Source organism: Pantherophis guttatus, chromosome 2, assembly GCF_059756535.1.
Source record: "Pantherophis guttatus breed Tessera chromosome 2, ASM5975653v1, whole genome shotgun sequence".
Classification (NCBI taxonomy): Eukaryota; Metazoa; Chordata; class Lepidosauria; order Squamata; family Colubridae; genus Pantherophis; species Pantherophis guttatus.
In genome coordinates this window covers 249,990,868-250,009,864 of record NC_142064.1, presented here as the reverse complement: position 1 = coordinate 250,009,864, position 18,997 = coordinate 249,990,868, and the positions used below count along the sequence as shown (strand labels likewise).

Genomic DNA, 18,997 nt, shown 5'->3' with positions numbered 1-18,997 from the left:
AGAAACATTTTCCCCAAAATTTGTTTAAAACAGCACATCATTCTGGTGAAATACGGATAGTTTCTGTCAGTGTGTTTACAGCGTGACTACTATTTTGAGACAATCCAGGAGCAAAATACAGGACACAGAGGTTTTGTCATTACAAAGTGGTTTATATACAAGATTTCTATATACAGACATACACGTGGTAGGCACATACCAGGCAACCAGGCAATCTTCAACTCTACACGGAGAACTACAATGCAGATAGAACAGGACGAGGAGAGAGATACACGAGGAGAGTGAGACGCCTTCTAATGGCCTCCCTTATGTAGATAGCTTCTTAAAGTGGCAATAACCCTGCTGACTCATCCTCAGTTCATCATCCTGGTCCACAGCCTTACAGCAGCTGGTCAGCTTTAAATCTTCATTACCCTGACAGTTTCATAGGGTACCAGAAGCAGTGAAAGCAAAATGAAAGAAGGCAGAGATGCAACTCTCCTATCAACACCTCTATAAATTAAAATACCTACATATTTGGATACAGCAAGATAACTGACTAGTGTGGTGGTATATGGGGTTGGGTATAACTACAAAGACAATGATGTCTAAAAAGGAGAAGGACTGAGATGACACGATAGCAGTCTTCCAATATTTTGAGTGTCAACCTATTTTCCAAAGCACCTGAATGCAGAACAAGAATGGATGGAAACTAATCAAGAAGAGAACCAACCTAGAAATAAGAAGAAATTTCCTGACAGCTAGAACAATCAATCAATCAATGGAATGACTTGCCTTCAGAAGTCGTGGGTGCTCCATCACTGGAGGTTTTTAAGAAGAAATTGGACAGCCATTTATCTGAAACAGTATAGGGTTTCCTGCTGGACTAGAAGACCTCCAAGGTCCTTTCCAATTCTGTTATTCTGTATTCTGTAATTTACCTTTAGTGAGTTACCTTTTATCGGTTTATCTCATAATGGTCTTGCTTCCGACAAGTAACTTACTTACTTACTTACTACTTCCGACAACCTACGCTCACTCCTATTTCTTCCAGTGTTATCAAAATTTCTTAAACTTCTAAGTATTTTATGGCTGAACAGGCAGGGTCTATTGTTTCACAATTCCATGAGAAGGTGTTTTTGGAAAGGGTGTGTTTTCCTTGTCCTAACCAACACATTTCCTCTTGCACTTCCATCAGCACTTCTCTACATACTTGCATGAAAATGTCTGCCATGATTATCATCTATGCCTGTGGCTTTATACAATACTATGTGCTGATCAAAGTACCCCTTCATGAGCTAGAGGACTGGACATCAACCCTTACTTTATCATCCAGATCAGATTGTCAGCCTGAAAATATGGCATTTATTTTGATATCATTTTACAATATTAACTTATCCTTGCAGTGCAAAGGATAGTGTGCAAAGTTCATGTGTCCAAGAGAAAGAGCAGGATTTTGGTTGCTGTTCATGGCTGGGATTTGGGAATTAAAAAAGAATTAAGTCTGGAAAATAGCGTACTTATTTGAGCATCTTAGCTTCTTGCAAAACTTATACAGATGAGCTATGATCAATCTCAGTGTTTGTTTTACGGACTTGAATTGCCAGTGGGCATAAGAAAATAAAATAAAAATATTGGCAATATGATAGAGTGGACCTACATATTTCTAGGGCAACAGAAATGGGTACTGGTGGCGCAGCGGTTAAAGTGCAGTAGTGTAGGCAAACTCTGCCCACAGTCTGGAGTTCGATCCTGACAAGGCTCAAGGTTGACTCAGCCTTTCAAGGTCGGTAAAATGAAGGCCCGGATTGTTATGGGCAATATGCAAATAATGTTCCTACATTATTAACTGCCCAGAAAGTGCTATAAAGTGCTATGGGGTGGTATATAAGCCTAAATGCTATTGCTATGTAATATGGGTGGTTATTCAGCCCTCATATCTTTGCTCAGGTAAACTGAGTTGGGAAATATGAAACTTTCCTTCTTCTGTTGCTAATGATAGCCAACAAGACTGCACCAGACTTGGGAGTCTAATTTGGTACCCATTGCCTTTTTGTGTCTTTCCTGCTGTTACAGTTTGTGCCCTTCCGAGACTACGTAGACCACTCTGGCAACCACATTTTAAGCATGGCACGCCTGGCGAAAGATGTCCTAGCCGAAATCCCAGAGCAGCTGCTTTCATATATGAAGACCCGAGACATCAAACCTCTTTCTGCTAGACCACAGTAGCTCTGTCTTCTCCACAGTCTGAAGCCATTCAGATAATTCTGCTCCAGCTGGGACTGGGAAGATGCTTTCCACCTAGGCAAGAGGGGCTCTTTCCTCTCTTTCATTCAGAACTGGCTAGATCAGGGGGGGGACAGGAAGTTCACTACCAGGAAGTGGGCAGGATATGAATGCCACGCTTCACCCACCAGATGAGACACCAGCACAAAAAGCGTGGCTCCACCCAGGATATCAAGGAGATGATTCCCAGCAAGAGCCTCAAAACAGGAAGTTCAGAAGGGGCAGCAGCATGCTGGGGATCCTGGAGCTGTGTTTACTTCAAGACCAGTTTGTATAGTAAGGTGCCATGGAGCCCTCTTTCTGCCTGGTTGTTGACAATAAAGTATCCTTGGTCCCAGGTTCTCATATGGCTATTTTATTCTATTTTATTCTGGAAAGAGGGCCGAAAAGAGCAATGAAAATTATTAGGGGGCTGGAGGCTAAAATATATAAAGAACGGTTGCAGGAATTGAGTACGTCTAGTCTAGTGAAAGGGACGTGGTGGCTCAGCGGGTAAGACGCTGAGCTTGTCGATCAAAAGGTCGGCAGTTCAGCGGTTTGAATCCCTAGTGCTGCATAATGGGGTGAGCTCCTGTTACTCGTCCCAGCTTCTGCCAACCTAGCAGTTCGAAAGCACACCAAAAAATGCAAGTAGAAAAATGGGGTCCACCTTTGGTGGGAAGGTAACAGCGTTCTGTGCGCCTTTGGCGTTTAGTCATGCCATCCACACGATCACGGAGATGTCTTTGGACAGCGCTGGCTCTTCGGCTTTGAAACAGAGGTGAGCACTGCCCCCTAGAGTCGGGAACAACTAGCACATATGTGTGAGGGGAACCTTTCCATTTACCCTTAGTCTAATGAAAAGAAGGATAAGGGGTGACACGTTAGCAGTGTCCCAATATTTTGCCACAAGGAAAGGGGGGGTGTTAACCTATTCTCCAAAGCACCAGAAGGCAGGACAAGAAACAATGGATGGAAACTAATCAAGGAGCGAAGCAATCTAGAACAAAGGAGAAATTTCCTAAGTGAGAACAAGTAATCAGTAGAACCTTTCCTCCAGAAGGTGTGGGTGCTCCCCACACTGGGTGGAGGCTTTTAAGAAGAGACTGGACAGCCATTTGTCTGGAATGGCATAGGGTCTCCTGCTTGAACGGGGTTGGACTAGAAGACCTCCAAGGTCCCTTCCAACTCTTGTTATTCTGTTGTGTTTGGTCAGTGTTGAGTTCCTGTTACTAGGCGTCCCAGACAAGATGGGGGGGGAGGATGTGTTCAAGAGAGAGGATTTCTCTGTCCACCCCTACTTACATTTAACACAGCGGTAGTTTTCAGACATCTTTTATTCATTGCAAGTTGCCAGTCTGCTGCAGCCACATGCATTGCTAATCTGAGAAAATAATGGGATGCGGACACTTCTGGGCAAGAAGTTACAACATGGAATTAAATCAAGGGAAAGCTAACATAAATTTACACTAGTACCTGGCACAGAAATTTTCTTGCTTTTTTCCTTACCAATTCTAACTTAGGTTGCTACTTCCTTTTTGTTTTTGTTTTTCTAGCAGAAGACGGGGACTTTTTCCATCAGTGGGAGCATTTCCTCAGGGAGACAATCCAACGTCAACATCTTAGAAAAAGGCTATGACCTGAAATATGTTTGGATAGAATGGAAGGGAGAAGTTGGAGGCGAAATTCTTTGAAAGGTTGGAGGGAAACATTTGGGATTTTCCAGCAAGCAGAGTTAGCAGGAATTGGGTGAATGAGGTCCAAGTAATAAATTCTTAGGTTAGCAAAAGGCTCAGGAGAGGAACATTTGAAAGTGCTCATCAAAATCCATAAAAGGAGTTATACAGACTTGATCTCAGGTTTCGATGCTATCTCAAAATAAATGAACTTCCAAACTGCTGATCTTTAAGAAAATTTTCTCTTTATTCGAGCACAGCAACCGGATCCTGACTCTTTGCGGTCAATACTGACCTTTGCCCCCCAATCCCTCCCTTTCCGATCCCCAATTCTCTGCTTCTCATTGGCTATCTTCCAAGTCAGTCTCCTGATTCCTTTTCCTGTCAGTTCACAGGAATGTTTCCCCCCTCCTCATCTCCGAGGAGACCGAATCTTCAAAGGGATTTAGCAGGCAAAAGTTCAGGCTTCATCCTCCCTTTTCTATGTCAGTGCTGAGACGCTGACACTTGACATTCTGACCGCCTTGTCTCTAGTGATTATAATTCAGTCTGGTGTCCTCATTTGGTTTCCACTTTTCCCTCTAATTTGAAATGGCCAGCTTAGTGAGACTGGGATCAGAGTTGTAGGCAAGGAATAAAGGTAGTCCTCAATTTATGACTGTAATGCCCATCATGATGATGAGTTGTAGCGATTGTAAAACAGGTCCCCCAAATGACCGACTGGATTTTACAGCCTTTGCGGCAGCGATCATTAAGCGAAAAACCACCAGTTGTAAAATGAGCATTAAATTAATTCCACAGTTGCAAAATGAACCAATGTTTCTCTCTGGGGAAGGCCAAGTTTTTGGCAAAACTGACGTAAAACATCACATGACTGCAGGACACTGCAAACAGCCATAAATGGTCCAACATACGGTCACGTGACGAGAAGAAGGGATTTAGCCATCATAACTGGTTTGTAAGCATCCTGGGAAAGGGCTATTGCAATGTCAGTCATGAGAACTACTGTTTTTTCTCTATTCTCTGTCACCCCCATTCCTTTTACATACTTTCTTTTTGTCTGTCCAAATTGTTCCAGGATCAGGGGTGGGGAACCAGGGCCCTTTTATGACTTGTGGATTTCAACTCCCACAGTTCCCGAGTCCTTCAACATCCAGAATCCCATGGTCCTTTTATGACTTGTGGACTTCAACTCCCAGAATTCCCAAGTCCTTCAACTCCCAGAATTCCACGGTCCTTTTATGACTTGTGGACTTCAACTCCCAGAATTCCCAAGTCCTTCAACTCCCAGAATTCCACGATCCTTTTATGACTTGTGGATTTCAACTCCCAGCATTCCTGAGTCCTTCAACTCCCAGAATTCCATGGTCCTTTTATGACTTGTGGACTTCAACTCCCAGAATTCCACGGTCCTTTTATGACTTGTGGACTTCAACTCCCGGAGTTGAAGTCCACAAGTCATAAAAGGGCCATGGTTCCCCATGCCTGCTCCAGGAGGGACTCATTGTTCTTAAAGAACCAAAAATGGCCTGGCTAAAGTGCACTCATTTCTTAGTCCTCTGTGTGTGTGTGTGTGTGTGTGTGTGTGTGTGTACTGTATGCATATACCTTCTTTTTTCCAGCTCAGGTCCAGAACGACCATTTCAGCTGGTCAAATGCTTGGAGACATACAAGCTGTTTCTTTTAACCCATGATACATTTTTTTCGAGTCCTTGGGACACTCCACTAGGGATAACTATTTATCACGTGGCCCGTGAGGTTCAACTGCTTGAAACTAGCAAGCAGATGGGGAGAGAGAATTCCCGCTTCTGTGGGGTGGGTGGCCTACTTTAGTTCTTCTTTTTCTGAAAAGAGAGCACAGCGTTCCTGGACCTGCCACAGAAGCAGCTGGCAGGAGGTTTGCCTCAGCTCATTCGCTAGAGGCAGGAGGACTAACTAAGCTGGGCTGCTGTCTCAACCTTGACTTGATGCTACTATGTCGTCATTTTTGTCCAAAGAGCTCCAGTGAATGTAGAGGAAGGGCCTCTGTTCCTGGGTTACCTTAGAACAGATAAGCAATTGCTGGTTTGGGGGCAGTAATAGGGGCACATAGCTGATGGCCAGGCAGAAGATCTGGGGATTAAGTCTCTTATTTGCCTTCTCATTTATTCTCCTCCATCTCTTGTCCCTCTTTCTCAAATCTTCCCTGGCATACTTCCCTGACCTTCCAATCCATCTACCGTAGGATTAATAATTTGCTGTTCTAATATTTAATGTGACAGTAAGTTGGAGGCGGGAGGTGGAATTAAAATTAATTCATATTTAGTGAAATGAGAATCAAAACCAGTACAGATGGTCCTCAAATTACAAAAGTTCATTTAGTGACCGTTGAAAATTACAATGCCACTAAAAAAAAGGTGACTTATGACTATTTTTCATACTTATGACCATGGCAGCATCCCATGTTCGTGTGATCAAAATTCGGATGCTTGGCAACTAACTCATATTTATGACAGTTGTAGTGTCTGGGGGAGATCATCCAATCATCTTTTGCGACCTTCTGACAAGCAAAGTCAATGGGGAAGCCAGATTCACTTAACAACCGTATTACTAACTTAACAAATGAAATGATCCACTTAACAACTGTGGCAAGGAATAAATTCACTTAACAAGTATCTCACTTAGCAACAGAAGTTTTAGCCTCAGTTGTGGTCATAAGTCAAGGACTTATGTGCATTTTCTTTTGGGGGGGGCAGCCTCATCCCATTGGCTTATGGTTTCACTTGTGATCGAGAAGTCTACACAGATCCTTTTTACATATCCTGTCCTTTGTGCTATTATCCAGATCTTCTGCCTAATGTGCCAATTTTTAACATATCCACCATAATGTCTTTTATATTTCTTCTCTGTTTTCTTACCCAAATGTGTTCGTTTGCTCTATGCTCAAATTCCTGAATCATAAACAGTGGAGGAATAGCTAATGCCTTTATATAACAATGGAGAACGCAGGAAAAGAGAAGCAGATAATAGCTGGAGAATGAGATCACTACTAAAGAAAATGGATAAATAACTTTAAGCCAAGTGTATATTGCAGTGATTGTAAGCTAATGCTGCTTAACAGAGAGTCCCAAGCTAGTTTATAAGGAACAAACAGGTCTTTGCAATAGCAAAATAAAATCTGTGCCATCTGTGCTGTACGCTCATAGGATAGTCATGTGTATTACACAGCTACCAAAATCAGGAAGCGTTATGCAGTCTAATTAACAAAGAAGGGATCTTCTTCAACTCAGCATCACTCAGCATTCATGCTTTCCTTCCTGCAAGGTATATTTAATCATCTATCTAAACTCGCAGGAGCTCTTGTATCTCAGCTCTCTTTTGTCAAATAATATGTCCAACTTTAAGATAGAGCAACTTCTCAACTTGAAGATGTGCGGACTTCAACTCCCAGAATTTCCTAGCCAGCTGGAGAAGGAATTCTGGGAGCTGAAGTCCACACTTCTTCAAGTCATTAAGATTGAGAAATACTGAGAGAGATTACTGTATAAGAATTCACAAATCCACAAACTAAATATTTAGTTTATAAAAACATGTCTATACGGATAGTCCTCGACTAAAAAAAAAAAAAAAAAAAGGAAGATCATAAAATGGGGCAAAGCTCACTTAACAAAGGTCTCGCTTTTTTAGAGCAAAAGCGAGACCTTTATTAAGTGAGCTTTGCCCCATTTTATGATCTTCCTTTTTTTTTTTTTTATTTGATTTATATGCCACCCTTCTCCGGAGACTCAGGGCGGCTTACAATGCGTTAAACAATAGCCTTCATACTTTTGTATACTTTTATACAAAGTCAGCTTATTGCCCCCACAATCCAGGTCCTCATTTTACCTACCTTAGAAAGGATGGAAGGCTGAGTCAACCTTGAGCCTGGTGAGATTTGAACTTGCAGTAATTGCAGGCAGCTGATGTTAATAACAGTGCTTTAGTCTGCTGCGCCACCAGGGCTCCTTGACAGAGTTCTTAAATGCATCACTGCACTTGTTAAATTAGTGACAGGGTTGTTAAGTGAACTTGTCTTCCCCATTGTCTTCGTTTGTCAGAAGGTCGCAAAACATGATTCCATGACCCCGGGACACTAAAACCGTCATAAATATGAGTCAGTTGCCAAGCATCTAAATTTTGATCACTGACCTTGGGGGTAACAGTCTGAAATCATGTCTTGTTGCTGATCTGTCCAGAGACAACTAGAAAGTTCAGTGCTGCAAATATATGTACGCTATGCATACTTGACATGTCAGAACCAAAACTAAAGCAAAATTGCTCTTGTTGGAGCAGAGGCATCAAGATTGTCCATCAGCAAACTGAAATGGGTCATTTCACATGCATTAGATCTGCATTAGATCCTCTACTGAAGACAATATTATAGGAGAAATAGAGTAGCAATTGTTAAAACACATATGCCAAAATCAGGGCTTGAATGAAACCCTAAAAATGATGCCATAATCTCAATTCGGAAGCCACCTGCTCGGTACTACAAAGATCTAATCTACGTTTCAATCTCGGATGCAGAGGAAGGAGAGAAACACCATTTGTATGGCAACTTGTTACATCTTGACAACGCAAGAGTTCCCCGAAAAGATGTATTTTTTTCCCTGCCTCCAAGTCAGTGTTGACTCCTGGCAAGTCCCTGCAGTTTTATTGGTAAATGTTTTTGGAAGTGCTTTGTCCTGCCTCTTAGGGCTGAGAGAGAGACTAGGCCAAGCTCACCCAGCTGGCTTCATGTCTAAAGTGGGACTAGGACTCACAATCTCCTGGCCTGATGCCCTAATCACTACACCAAATAGGCTCTCCAAAGGCATAACACCAATTGATTAAAAACCAGAATGCAGAGAGTAGAACAAATAGTAAGAGTTGGAAGGGACCTTGGAGGTCATCTAGTCCAACCCCCTGCTCACACAGGAGACCTGTACTAGGGATTCGAACCGCCGAACTGCTGACCTTTCTGATCGACAAGCTCAGTGTCTTAGCCACTGAGCCACCTAGTCAGGCATCTACATGGGCAAATGGGCAACATTCTTGGCAAAAGGTAGGAAGATGTGATCATTAAGGATCTGTGCTGGGATTGGTGCCTTTTAACTGGTTCAAAAATGATTTTATCTTGGACTGGCCAATATCATGTTATTCACAGTAAGTAAAAACAACGTGATTGCGAAGAGCTAAGGAAAGACCTCTTTGGAGTGAATGGTCAGCCAAATGGCAAATGTGGTTCAGTTCAAGTAAGAGTAAACTGAAGCATATAGAGGTGGGGGGGGAGGCGGGGCTGAGGGGGGAGCTACCATCATCTGGATTGTTTTTTTCCTTGAAGATGTTTCGCTTCTCATTCAAGAAGCTTCATCAGTTCTGAGTTTTCCCCCCCTTTGTTTTCTTAAGGACTTGTTTTCTTATTTACTTCCCCCAAAGGGATCTTTTAGACAAGATTCCTGGTTTTTTTTGTCTTCTACGTATTTGAATTTGCTTCATCTTTAGTTACGGCAACTTCAGCCTAATTTCACAGCCCGACTCCATTGCCTGCTTGCAATCAACCAAGAGCAGGGGTGGGAAACTATGGTAACTTTATGAACTGTGGACTTCAATTCCCAGAATTCCTGAGCCAGCATGGCTCAGATGTTAGCACTGATGATGTTACCTAGTTTGGGTAGTGAAATGTCTGCAAGAAAACAACCAAGTTCAGACAGCACCAAGGACCCCTCATTTCAAGCCCGAGCTACAAATATTCTTCTTTCTTGGTGCCTTCTTTATTTAGACCCTGGATTCCATTCACAACAACTTCACAGTGGAAATGATCATCTGTAATCCTACCAAGTTTCATTCCTTTTCACTGCTTACGGCAGAGAGATGTTTCCTTAGTAGCTGTTCCATTAAATCTCCGGTGTGTAATGACTTTTGCTTGAAAAGTCTCCAAAGATGTCGTGTTAATTAAAAGCCAGCAACAGAAAATCAAGGTGCAATTGCCCTGTTCTTGCTTTGGGGAGCCTTCTCCAATTCCCAGCTGTAGCTGCAAAAGTTGATAGGGATGGCCAAAGTTAGAGTGCCATCTTTTGGAAGCTTTGTTTCCAATACATTTAAAACTGGATTTTAAAGAGATTATAGTTACTGCCTTTTTTAATGGGACTACAATTGGGTAATGTAATAAATTATACTCACCCCTGAAAGATCTTCAATGCCATACCATATTCCTATCAAGGTAATCACCCACGGGAACACTGAGTATATATCATGGAATTAAACTTTGACAATTGGTACAGGATAATAACTATAAGCTACAAATGTGATGCTCCATGTGTGACAGATTCAGCTTCATCATTGCATTCACATTCATGTCAGAAGTGGAGCAAATGACGGGGGCTCGCCCCATCACACAGCATCACTCGGGTCTCGAACGTAGGCTTGTTGATTGTCAACCTTGAGTTGTAACCAGGTGAGCCACCATGCTCTTAAACTTCATAATGAGAGACCAAAACTACCCAACAAATAATATGGACTGTTACTATCCATTTCAGAATCACAGAAACTGTTTGGTTCATGCCAAATTGTAACAGTATCAAAACCATCTATTCCTCCAAACTCAGAATTAACCTTGTAAGTCTAACAAAGGAACAAAGGGATAACTATATATTTATTTCACAAGGTCTGGATGCACAGAAGACTTCATACTGTTACAATCATTCATTTAGTAACCATTTGAAGTTATAACGGTGCTAAAAAAAGTTACTTATGACCAGTTTTCGTGCTTCCGACCATCTCAGCATCCCTACAGCCATGTGACAAAAATTCTCACAGTAGAAGGTCAAGTTATCATTCATGCTGTATTTGTTTTAAATATCCAACATATTATAAGCCAAAATTTAATAACTAAAAAAAACCACTGGAGAACCTGAAATAGCTCAGATTTCTTCAAATAACAGGATTAATGTGTGACTTTTATTTTTCTTGGCACTTGTTCTAATTAATTTATAATTGAAAAAGGACAATACAAAAATTAAATGGTATGCATTAACGACTGATTTAATAAAATAAAATATGCAAATTAAAAACCAGTTAGATAGTGTTACAATTTCAAGTGTATCATTATAACACCTGGATATTTCATTTTCATTCTTGCAGAATAATTGGAATTAAACTACTGTTTGATCTACCTTTTTTGTCGTTCAACTTTTAAAAGGCTTTCATAGGACTGCTACTCTAAAAACAGCTATCGTTGAGAAGGTACCACTTTACTGCATGAAGAGAATAAACTAAAAATCCACCCTACTTGCAATACTTTGGAGCAGTTTTTCCTCAACCTTGGCAGTTTGAAGACATATGGACTTCACATGGTCATGCTGGCCAGGGAATTCTGCAAACTGAAGTCCACACATTTTCAAGTTGCCAAGGTTGAGAGGCACTGCTTTGGAGGGATGAATGCAAGGAGATTTAATATTGGCAGTAAATATAAGGCAGTCTTTGAAGCATGAGCAAGGTAACTTTCCTTCCATTCTTTTTTTATGTACTCTGAGAGCGTATGCACCAAGACAAATTCCTTGTGTGTCCAATCACACTTGGTCAATAAAGAGTTCTGTTCTGTTCTGTTCTGTTCTGTTCTATTCTATTCTGTTCTGTTCTATTCTATTCTATCCCTATTCTATTCTATTTTCCACAACTTCCTGCAAGTCTACAAGCTGTGGACCAGATTTCATGTGCTTACTGTGCCTTATAGATCAGGGCAGGGTTGAAATCTACTTCCCTATTGGTTCAGAAGTGTGAGCGCGGGGACCCACTGCACATGCACAAACCCTTCTGCGCATGTGCAGAGGGTAAAAAACAGCCTTTTTACGACCGGGTGGGTGGGCGGAGCCTTGCGCCGCCGTCGCTACCAGTTCTCCAAACCACCCACTGCCATCGCTACTGGTTCTGCCGAATTGGGCCAAACTGGCAGCATTTCACTTTTGGATCAGGGGACTCCACAACTGCTTTCAAACAGCTATCCATTGGGGCATTACATTGTAGTGACAATATGGAAGACCACGGTTATTTCAACCAGTTTGGTGACATATTTTGATTTCACCTTTATATTAAGAAAAGTCTAGAAGTTTCAAGTTCATTCTGGGCTAGCTACCGGTAGTCTGCTTGGTTTTCATTCTAGCTTGCTGAACAAAAGGAGAAGGGGTAGGTGGGAAGATTATTTCCATATATCTTCAAAGTTTCCTACCCACCCAAAAGTCTTTCAATTCCCATCCCAGAGTCAGGTGCCATCCAGTTAAATTCACGGCTTGCAGTCTCAACATAGCAGGAACATGAAATCATGGTGTCAGGTTTTGATAAAAACTGCGGGTTTGTTATTAATGAGGAACTAATGCAGGGAACCAACATTAGGTACTGTGAAAATTGGCTGCCCTTGGGATATCTCTGCTATTGTTATTAAGGAGCTCCTGGCAGCCTGTAAGAGAGTCAGCTGTTATCTTGCTTAGTATGTATGCTTTTTGTTATCCTTTTAAATTTGTTTGCTTGAGCTAACAATAAAGCTTAAAATCCTTTTATTTACTGCAGTGTTCATTGTCTCTGGATCCAAAAGAAGCAACTGCCTGGGCACCTGATCACTTGGCAAAATATGCCTACCTGTATTAAATTAGAAACCAACATAGACTATCCCTCTGTTTCTCACTATTCTGTCTTTTGATTTCTTGTGAAGTTCACAATATTTTGCAAGCTACTATTGACAGGTATTAAGTATGCTTTTAAGTCAGGCCTTCATTAAAGTTGTGGTTAAAGGTCATCTCTGTTTTCTGCCAGGTAAAATACCAATACAAGTAGAAACATCTCTAAACTGTTTGGAGAACAGGGACACACGTAACTCTTAGTTTGTTTAATGTATCATTCTGCCAAAAAAAATTATTGTATTTTACTGCTCTCAACAGAACCAACTAGGGTAACACCCCCCTCCCCCACACTTCTCACAATTCTGTAAATCTCCAGGAAATCTTATATTTCTGTGCATGAACTACAGGATAATAAATGACAGGGGCCCGGTGGATACGAAATGCTTTGAAGGCACTTAAGGCGTGCATCAAAGCAGGTTTTCTTTTTTCTCTCTCTCTCTCGTCTTTCTCTGGAAGTCAAATCCCACTTTTCATCAGCGCGATCCAAAAATAAAGGGAAGTTGAATAAAGGGAAGTTGGTTTCCCATCGCACATCGAATTTTTTTTTCTACCTGACTCCTTTTCTGTATCGGAGCCCAGTTTCCTCTGGGGGGAGGATCATGACTGGCAACTGACATCCACACACACAAACCGGCAACCGACCTACATACACACACACACACACACACATATAAACCGGCAACCGACCTGCACACACACAAACTGGCAACCGACACACACACACACACAAACGGCAACCGACCTGCACACACACAAACTGGCAACCGACCTACACACACACACACACACACAAACTGGCAACCGACCTGCACACACACAAACTGGCAACCGACACACACACACACACACACACACACACAAACGGCAACCGACCTGCACACACACAAACTGGCAACCGACCTGCACACACACACACACGAATGGCAACCGACCTACACACACACACACACACACGAGAACCGACAACCGACCTACACACACACACATGAACGGCAACCGACCTACACACACACACACACACACGAGAACCGACAACCGACCTACACACACACACACGAATGGCAACCGACCTACACACACACACACACACACGAGAACCGACAACCGACCTACACACACACACACATGAACGGCAACCGACCTGCACACACACACACACACGGCTTCTCGAGGGAGAAGGTCCCCCGCCACGCTGCAACCCAATTACTACTACCACCCTCCTCCTCCTCCTCCTCTTCAAGCCTTCCACTCCAGCAACTTGACTCCCGACACCGGGCAGAGCTCCAGCTCGCGAGGACGCGGCAAGCGCCTCTTTCCCAGCTCTCGAACCAGCGCGCAAAGCCTGGCGATCCGCAGCGGCAGATTCGCTCCTTGGACATCCCCGGCCGCTTTTGCTTTCGCGGGTCGCTTCCTCGCCCCGGAGCGGCTTTTGTAGAAAGCGAGCCGGCCAAATCGAGGCCGGGATTAGGGTGGCGGTGGCGGTGTGTGGGGGGCGTTTGTTTTTTTCGAAGAGCCGTGTCTCGTGGCGAAAGTGCGGTTGCCAGGGCGCCGCTTTACCCAGCGGCCTCCCCGCGCAGGAGCCGCCGCCGCTTCTGCTGTTACTGCCGCCGCCGGAGCTTTCAACCTCCATTGTCCGGGGCCGGGGTTGGGCCCATGGGCCCCTCCGACGCGGGAGTCGCCCTGCAGCCGCCGCGCCTCAACCGGCCCGGGGCTTGAGGCGAGCTCGGTGAGTGACCCGCGCGCGCGGAGGGGTTGGGAGGCTGAGCGAGGCGCCGTCCGGGCGGCAGGAGCGACAACGGCCCTGGAGAGCTTCCCCCCCACAACCCCCCCCCCGAAAGCGGCTTCTTCCCTTCCTGGAAAAGGACAGGCAGCCCTTCCCCCTCTCCTCCTCCCTCCTCCCCCCCCCCTCTCCAACCGCCCCGAGGCTGCGCGAGCGGGGTGGGGCGGGGCAAGGCCGGTTGGGAATAAATGCCCGTTAAGAGAGGCGGCAGGTGGCGGCGGGGGGGGGGTAGAGGCTGTTGGCACGGCTCTTCTTCTTTCCCCCCCCTCGGAGCCCCGCTCGGCCGCTGCACGTGCGGAGAGGGGGGGGTTTGCCGCGGGAGGCGGGAAGGCGGAGGGCCGCTTCGGGGTTAGCGTGACAGCCTCCTTTTCCTTTCCTTTCCCTCTCCTACTCCCCCCTCAAAATCTGCAGCTTCGTCGCTTCACAATATGGGGGCGAGCGAGGTTGGAAGGGAAGCAGCCTGTGGTGGGGAAACCCTCTGCGCCCCCCCCTTTCCCTCCAGGTGTGGAGTGGCGGGTGGGAAGGTAGCCTCTCTAGGACAGTGTTTCTCAACCTTGGTAGCTTGAAGATGGGTGGACTTCAACTCCCAGAATCCCCCAGCCAGCAGAGCTGGCTGGGGGATTCTGGGAGTTGAAGTCCACCCATCTTCAAGCTACCAAGGTTGAGAAACACTGCTCTAAGGGGGACGGACGGACGGTGGGATCTCAGCCCGCCCGCGATGCCAAACTCCCTCTGGCCAAAGCCTGACTGTTTAGACAGACAGGACCTCAAAACTTTTTACCATTCTTCTTCCCCCTCTTTTGAGGGAGAGCCCCACGTGCCTCTTGGGTTGGGTTGGCGGGGAAAGGCTGCTGTAGACAACACCCCCCCCCCAAAGAAACTTTTTAGCACAGGCCATACAACATGGGGTGCTGCAAAACCCGCTTAAAGGAAGGATGGTCTCTCTCTCTCTCTCTAGCTGGTGTACAATCTCTTGTCTTTTTCTCTCTCTCTCTCGTGCTTTTTTTTCCCTTCCCCCCCTCCCTCCTCTGCATGATTTCTCTCGAAATGAAAAAGAAAAAAAAAAAACAAAGCATAAAAGCGTGAGCCTGAGTTTTGACAGCTCGCTTGTCTGTTAGTTGTTCCCCTCCCCCTTTTAAAGCTGCAGGTGGGATGGGAAGACAGCGGAAAGGTTTTTCCTTCAGCCTCAACTCGGGTGGCGAAAGAGAGGTGCCGGGCGGCGTTAGGAAGACGGTGCGTGAACTGACATAGGCTGTGGGTTGATTGTTGTTCTTTGCACCCTCTTTAATATTTTCTCCTGCTTATCCCAGCTGCCAGGAGGGTTGCCTTGACATCCTCTGCCTTAACTGTCATTTTTTCCCTGCTGCTAGCGAGATTGCAGAGAAAGAGTGAACTGTCAGAAGGAGTACCAATTGTTGGCATTCCTCCACTTCACCTTCCCATTCCCCCACCCCCCTTTCTCCGTCTCTTTCTACCTTGTGCATAGCTGTGGTTAACCGTGCAATGGGTGAGCCATTTCCACTACAGTGAGTGCCAGAGTCAGGAGGGAAAACATGGGATTAGCAAGAAGTGTCAGTAAAGGGGAATCCTCCTTAGCATGCTGACAGATTGTCTTCAGTCAATTCCTTTCCTTGGGGCAATGACAGAAGGACAGGAATCAGCATGATGAGATTAGTGGGATTTCTCCTCAAGGTAATGGGGTGGCATGGCAATGGCATCAGAATAACATTAGTACTACCCCTCTTCTTTTAAATGCCCACTAGTAGTACCTGTCCCCTTTTAAGTGACCATTGGGTTTGCTCCAGGCTGGGTATTGGTATATATATAACAGAATTATGAAGTGATTGATTGATTCATCCTCCCACCATGCATCCTCCTTAATTCCTGTTCCCTGCCTAGCCAAATAGCTCCCTGTGGGATGAAGAAAGCAGTGTGAGAGAGCAAGGTATGCTTGGGACAGGGCCGGGAGCCTCTTTCCTTCCTCCTCACTTGTGAAAACGATCAGAGTGTCCCAGAGTCTCCCAGAGGCTTGGAATTAAAAAGACAGAACATCGTTAATAATATAAGAGTGTTAGCTTCAGCCGTCTCAATAAAGCCAGTAAAGCTCCAGCATAAAAACAAATAGAAGAAAAACGGCAAATGAAATGCTTCCTCTAAAACATGTCGGCATTGGGGAAATCTTTCCTGGAATCATTTCTCATAATGTTGTTTAATTCAGCACAAATAACATGGTGCCAGCATTTGGATAACCATGGCTACTTTCTTCCTTATGCAACTGAGAATGGGATTATTTTCAGACTTGTATTCTTTTCAAACCTCTGATTGATGGTTAAAAATCCTTTGAGTAGAGTTTAATTCTTGGTGACCTCATAAATATGTCCAGATAGGAGGGGTTGGTTTTTTGGGTGGGGGGCAACAACACAGAACTGATTTACTGTTGCCTTCTTAAATGTTTCTTAATTTCCCACCCCAATCTACAGCTCTATGATCTCCTGTGGTCTCCCAGACAAATACTGACCAGGTCCAGTCCTGCTTAGGTTTTTTGCAATCAGCCAAGTTTAACAAAGTGCAGCCAATGATACTAAATATTTAGCACAGATTTCTACACAGTGGTGTTTTCAAGACATGCTGAATTCTACAGCTCCTAGAATTTATTTCCAGTATAAACTGTAATGTGACAGCAACATTCCAGGCTTAGAAATTAGCATTGTTATCTGAAGCAGAAAGAGAACACAGGAATTTGTGTTTAAAACAATCCTACCCAAGTATCACAAGTGCACTGATAAGTGTGATATCCACTCAAAACAATATGACCCATCCAGAGTCACTGTGAGTTGGGCGGTTTGTATAAATTTCTTAATAAAGTAAAGCAACTCTCAACTTAGAAATTTGACAGACTGTAGCAGGATATTCCTGTTTGGATGTGAGGGATCGTTGCAATTCTTTTGCGTGTCTTAGGTCACAGTTGTGTGCTGACCACAATTATTAACGTATCTTCACTGTGCTGTATAAATTGACACTGTGAGACTGGTGTACAGTAGGATCTGCAAGTCTTCAGATAAGGCAAGAAGATACAAGGAGAGCTTTGTTGAAAATGTAGATTTTTTTTAAAACAGAAAGGAAGCAGATTGGCAGGTAGGCTCTGCGTACTCAGGACAATGAATTTTGTTGGCGAACATACTACAGGTGATAAGGATTGATTGTAATTAAAGATATCTCCTGATAATGCTACTATCAATCTGCATAATTTAGCAATAAATCTGTCAAGAATTTGCAAGCCATTGGCACATGTGTCATATAGACACCAGTGGAGGCAGAGAGTGTCTCCACCCCTATGTGGAAAGGAGGGGCTTACCCTGAGTATAAAACCCCCTCCAACCTTTTCCACCTTGCTCTCTCTCCATCTCTCTCTTCTTATGTTTGTTCCTCATGAGACTTGATCTCTGTTGTACATAGTTAATATGATTTATCATATGAATAAATACGTTTTAAGATATTTATTTATGCATCTGCCTCTGAACTCTTCTATGCTCCTGGGTGTTTCTACGATCCCAATTCCACAAAATCGGAAGAAACAGGATGAAAAATAATACTTGTTTTCAAAGAAATGCAAAGTTATACCAGTCGTATTTACAACATGGCTGTAAGAACTGCTTGTTCTGAGGCAGTTGTTTTGCCCAGTTGATCTTCTGGATCAACCACTCTCCATTTGCCTTTTTGGTTTCAACTGTGCTTAATCAATTGGGGTTAAATAGATTCTGTCCTAGGAATCCAGGAGCATTGCTAAAGCCTGTGCACTTTGGACTTGGGTGTTGGTTGATGGCTAATGTGGTAAACCTAACCATTCCTGCTCTTCATTCTCCTTCCCTACAGAGCCAAGGAACACCATGGGGGTGGACTTTGACGTGAAGACTTTCTGCCACAATCTGCGGGCAACCAAGCCACCCTATGAATGTCCCGTGGACACCTGCCGCAAAATCTACAAGAGCTACAGTGGCATCGAGTACCATCTCTACCACTACGACCATGACAATCCACCGCCACCCCAGAACACCCCTCTGCGCAAGCACAAAAAGAAAGGCCGGCACGGCCGCGCAACCAACAAGCAGTCGCCCAGCCCCTCCGAGACTTCGCAATCCCCAGGACGGGACGTTATGACTTACGCGCAAGCCCAGCGTATGGTAGAGGTGGACCTGCATGGCCGCGTGCACCGCATCAGCATTTTTGATAACTTGGATGTGGTGTCCGAGGACGATGAGACTCCTGAAGAGGCCCCGGAGAACAACAGCAACAAGGAGAACACAGAAACGCCCTCGGTCGCTCCCAAAGCCGGAAAGCACAAGAACAAGGAGAAACGCAAGGATTCCAACCACCATCACCATCACCACAGTGCCTCAGCTGGCAACACACCTAAGCTTCCCGAGGCTGTGTACCGAGAGCTGGACCAGGATACCCCCGATGCCCCACCTCGCCCCACCTCTTATTACAGGTAATAAGTCGTGGACCGCAAGCAGAGTCCTGACGTAGGACCGTGTGGCTCAGGGAGCTGAAGAGGGAGGGGTGGAGGATCCTTTAATCTGGAGCCTCAGGTAGAGAGAGGAGGGCTCCTTAAGAATGTGTTTCCC

The 18,997-nt window shown here is 44.5% G+C and overlaps 2 protein-coding genes across 16 annotated transcripts in view; both read left to right on the top strand.

The window, feature by feature from the left end:
• Window positions 1-2,606, top strand: part of CPNE9 (copine family member 9) — a 70,243-nt gene extending 67,637 nt beyond the window's left edge. For all 5 annotated transcript variants that reach the window (XM_034431752.3, XM_087883812.1, XM_087883811.1 and 2 more), the window contains one exon: window positions 2,056-2,606. In XM_034431752.3, the coding sequence (XP_034287643.1) occupies window positions 2,056-2,208 (153 nt within the window). In that variant the 3' untranslated portion in view covers window positions 2,209-2,606. The remainder of the gene's footprint in view (window positions 1-2,055) is intronic.
• Window positions 2,607-13,346: 10,740 nt separating this feature from the next.
• BRPF1 (bromodomain and PHD finger containing 1) overlaps window positions 13,347-18,997 on the top strand; it is a 31,378-nt gene continuing 25,727 nt past the window's right edge. For 8 of the 11 annotated variants that reach the window (XM_087883805.1, XM_087883804.1, XM_087883807.1 and 5 more), the window contains exons 1-2: window positions 13,347-14,318; window positions 18,246-18,861. In XM_087883805.1, coding sequence (XP_087739931.1) covers window positions 18,260-18,861 — 602 coding nt within the window. In that variant the 5' untranslated portion in view covers window positions 13,347-14,318; window positions 18,246-18,259. Of the gene's footprint in view, window positions 14,319-15,471; window positions 15,606-18,245; window positions 18,862-18,997 lie in introns of those variants that run through there. The other 3 variants (XM_087883803.1, XM_087883801.1, XM_087883800.1) reach the window with 1 other exon arrangement.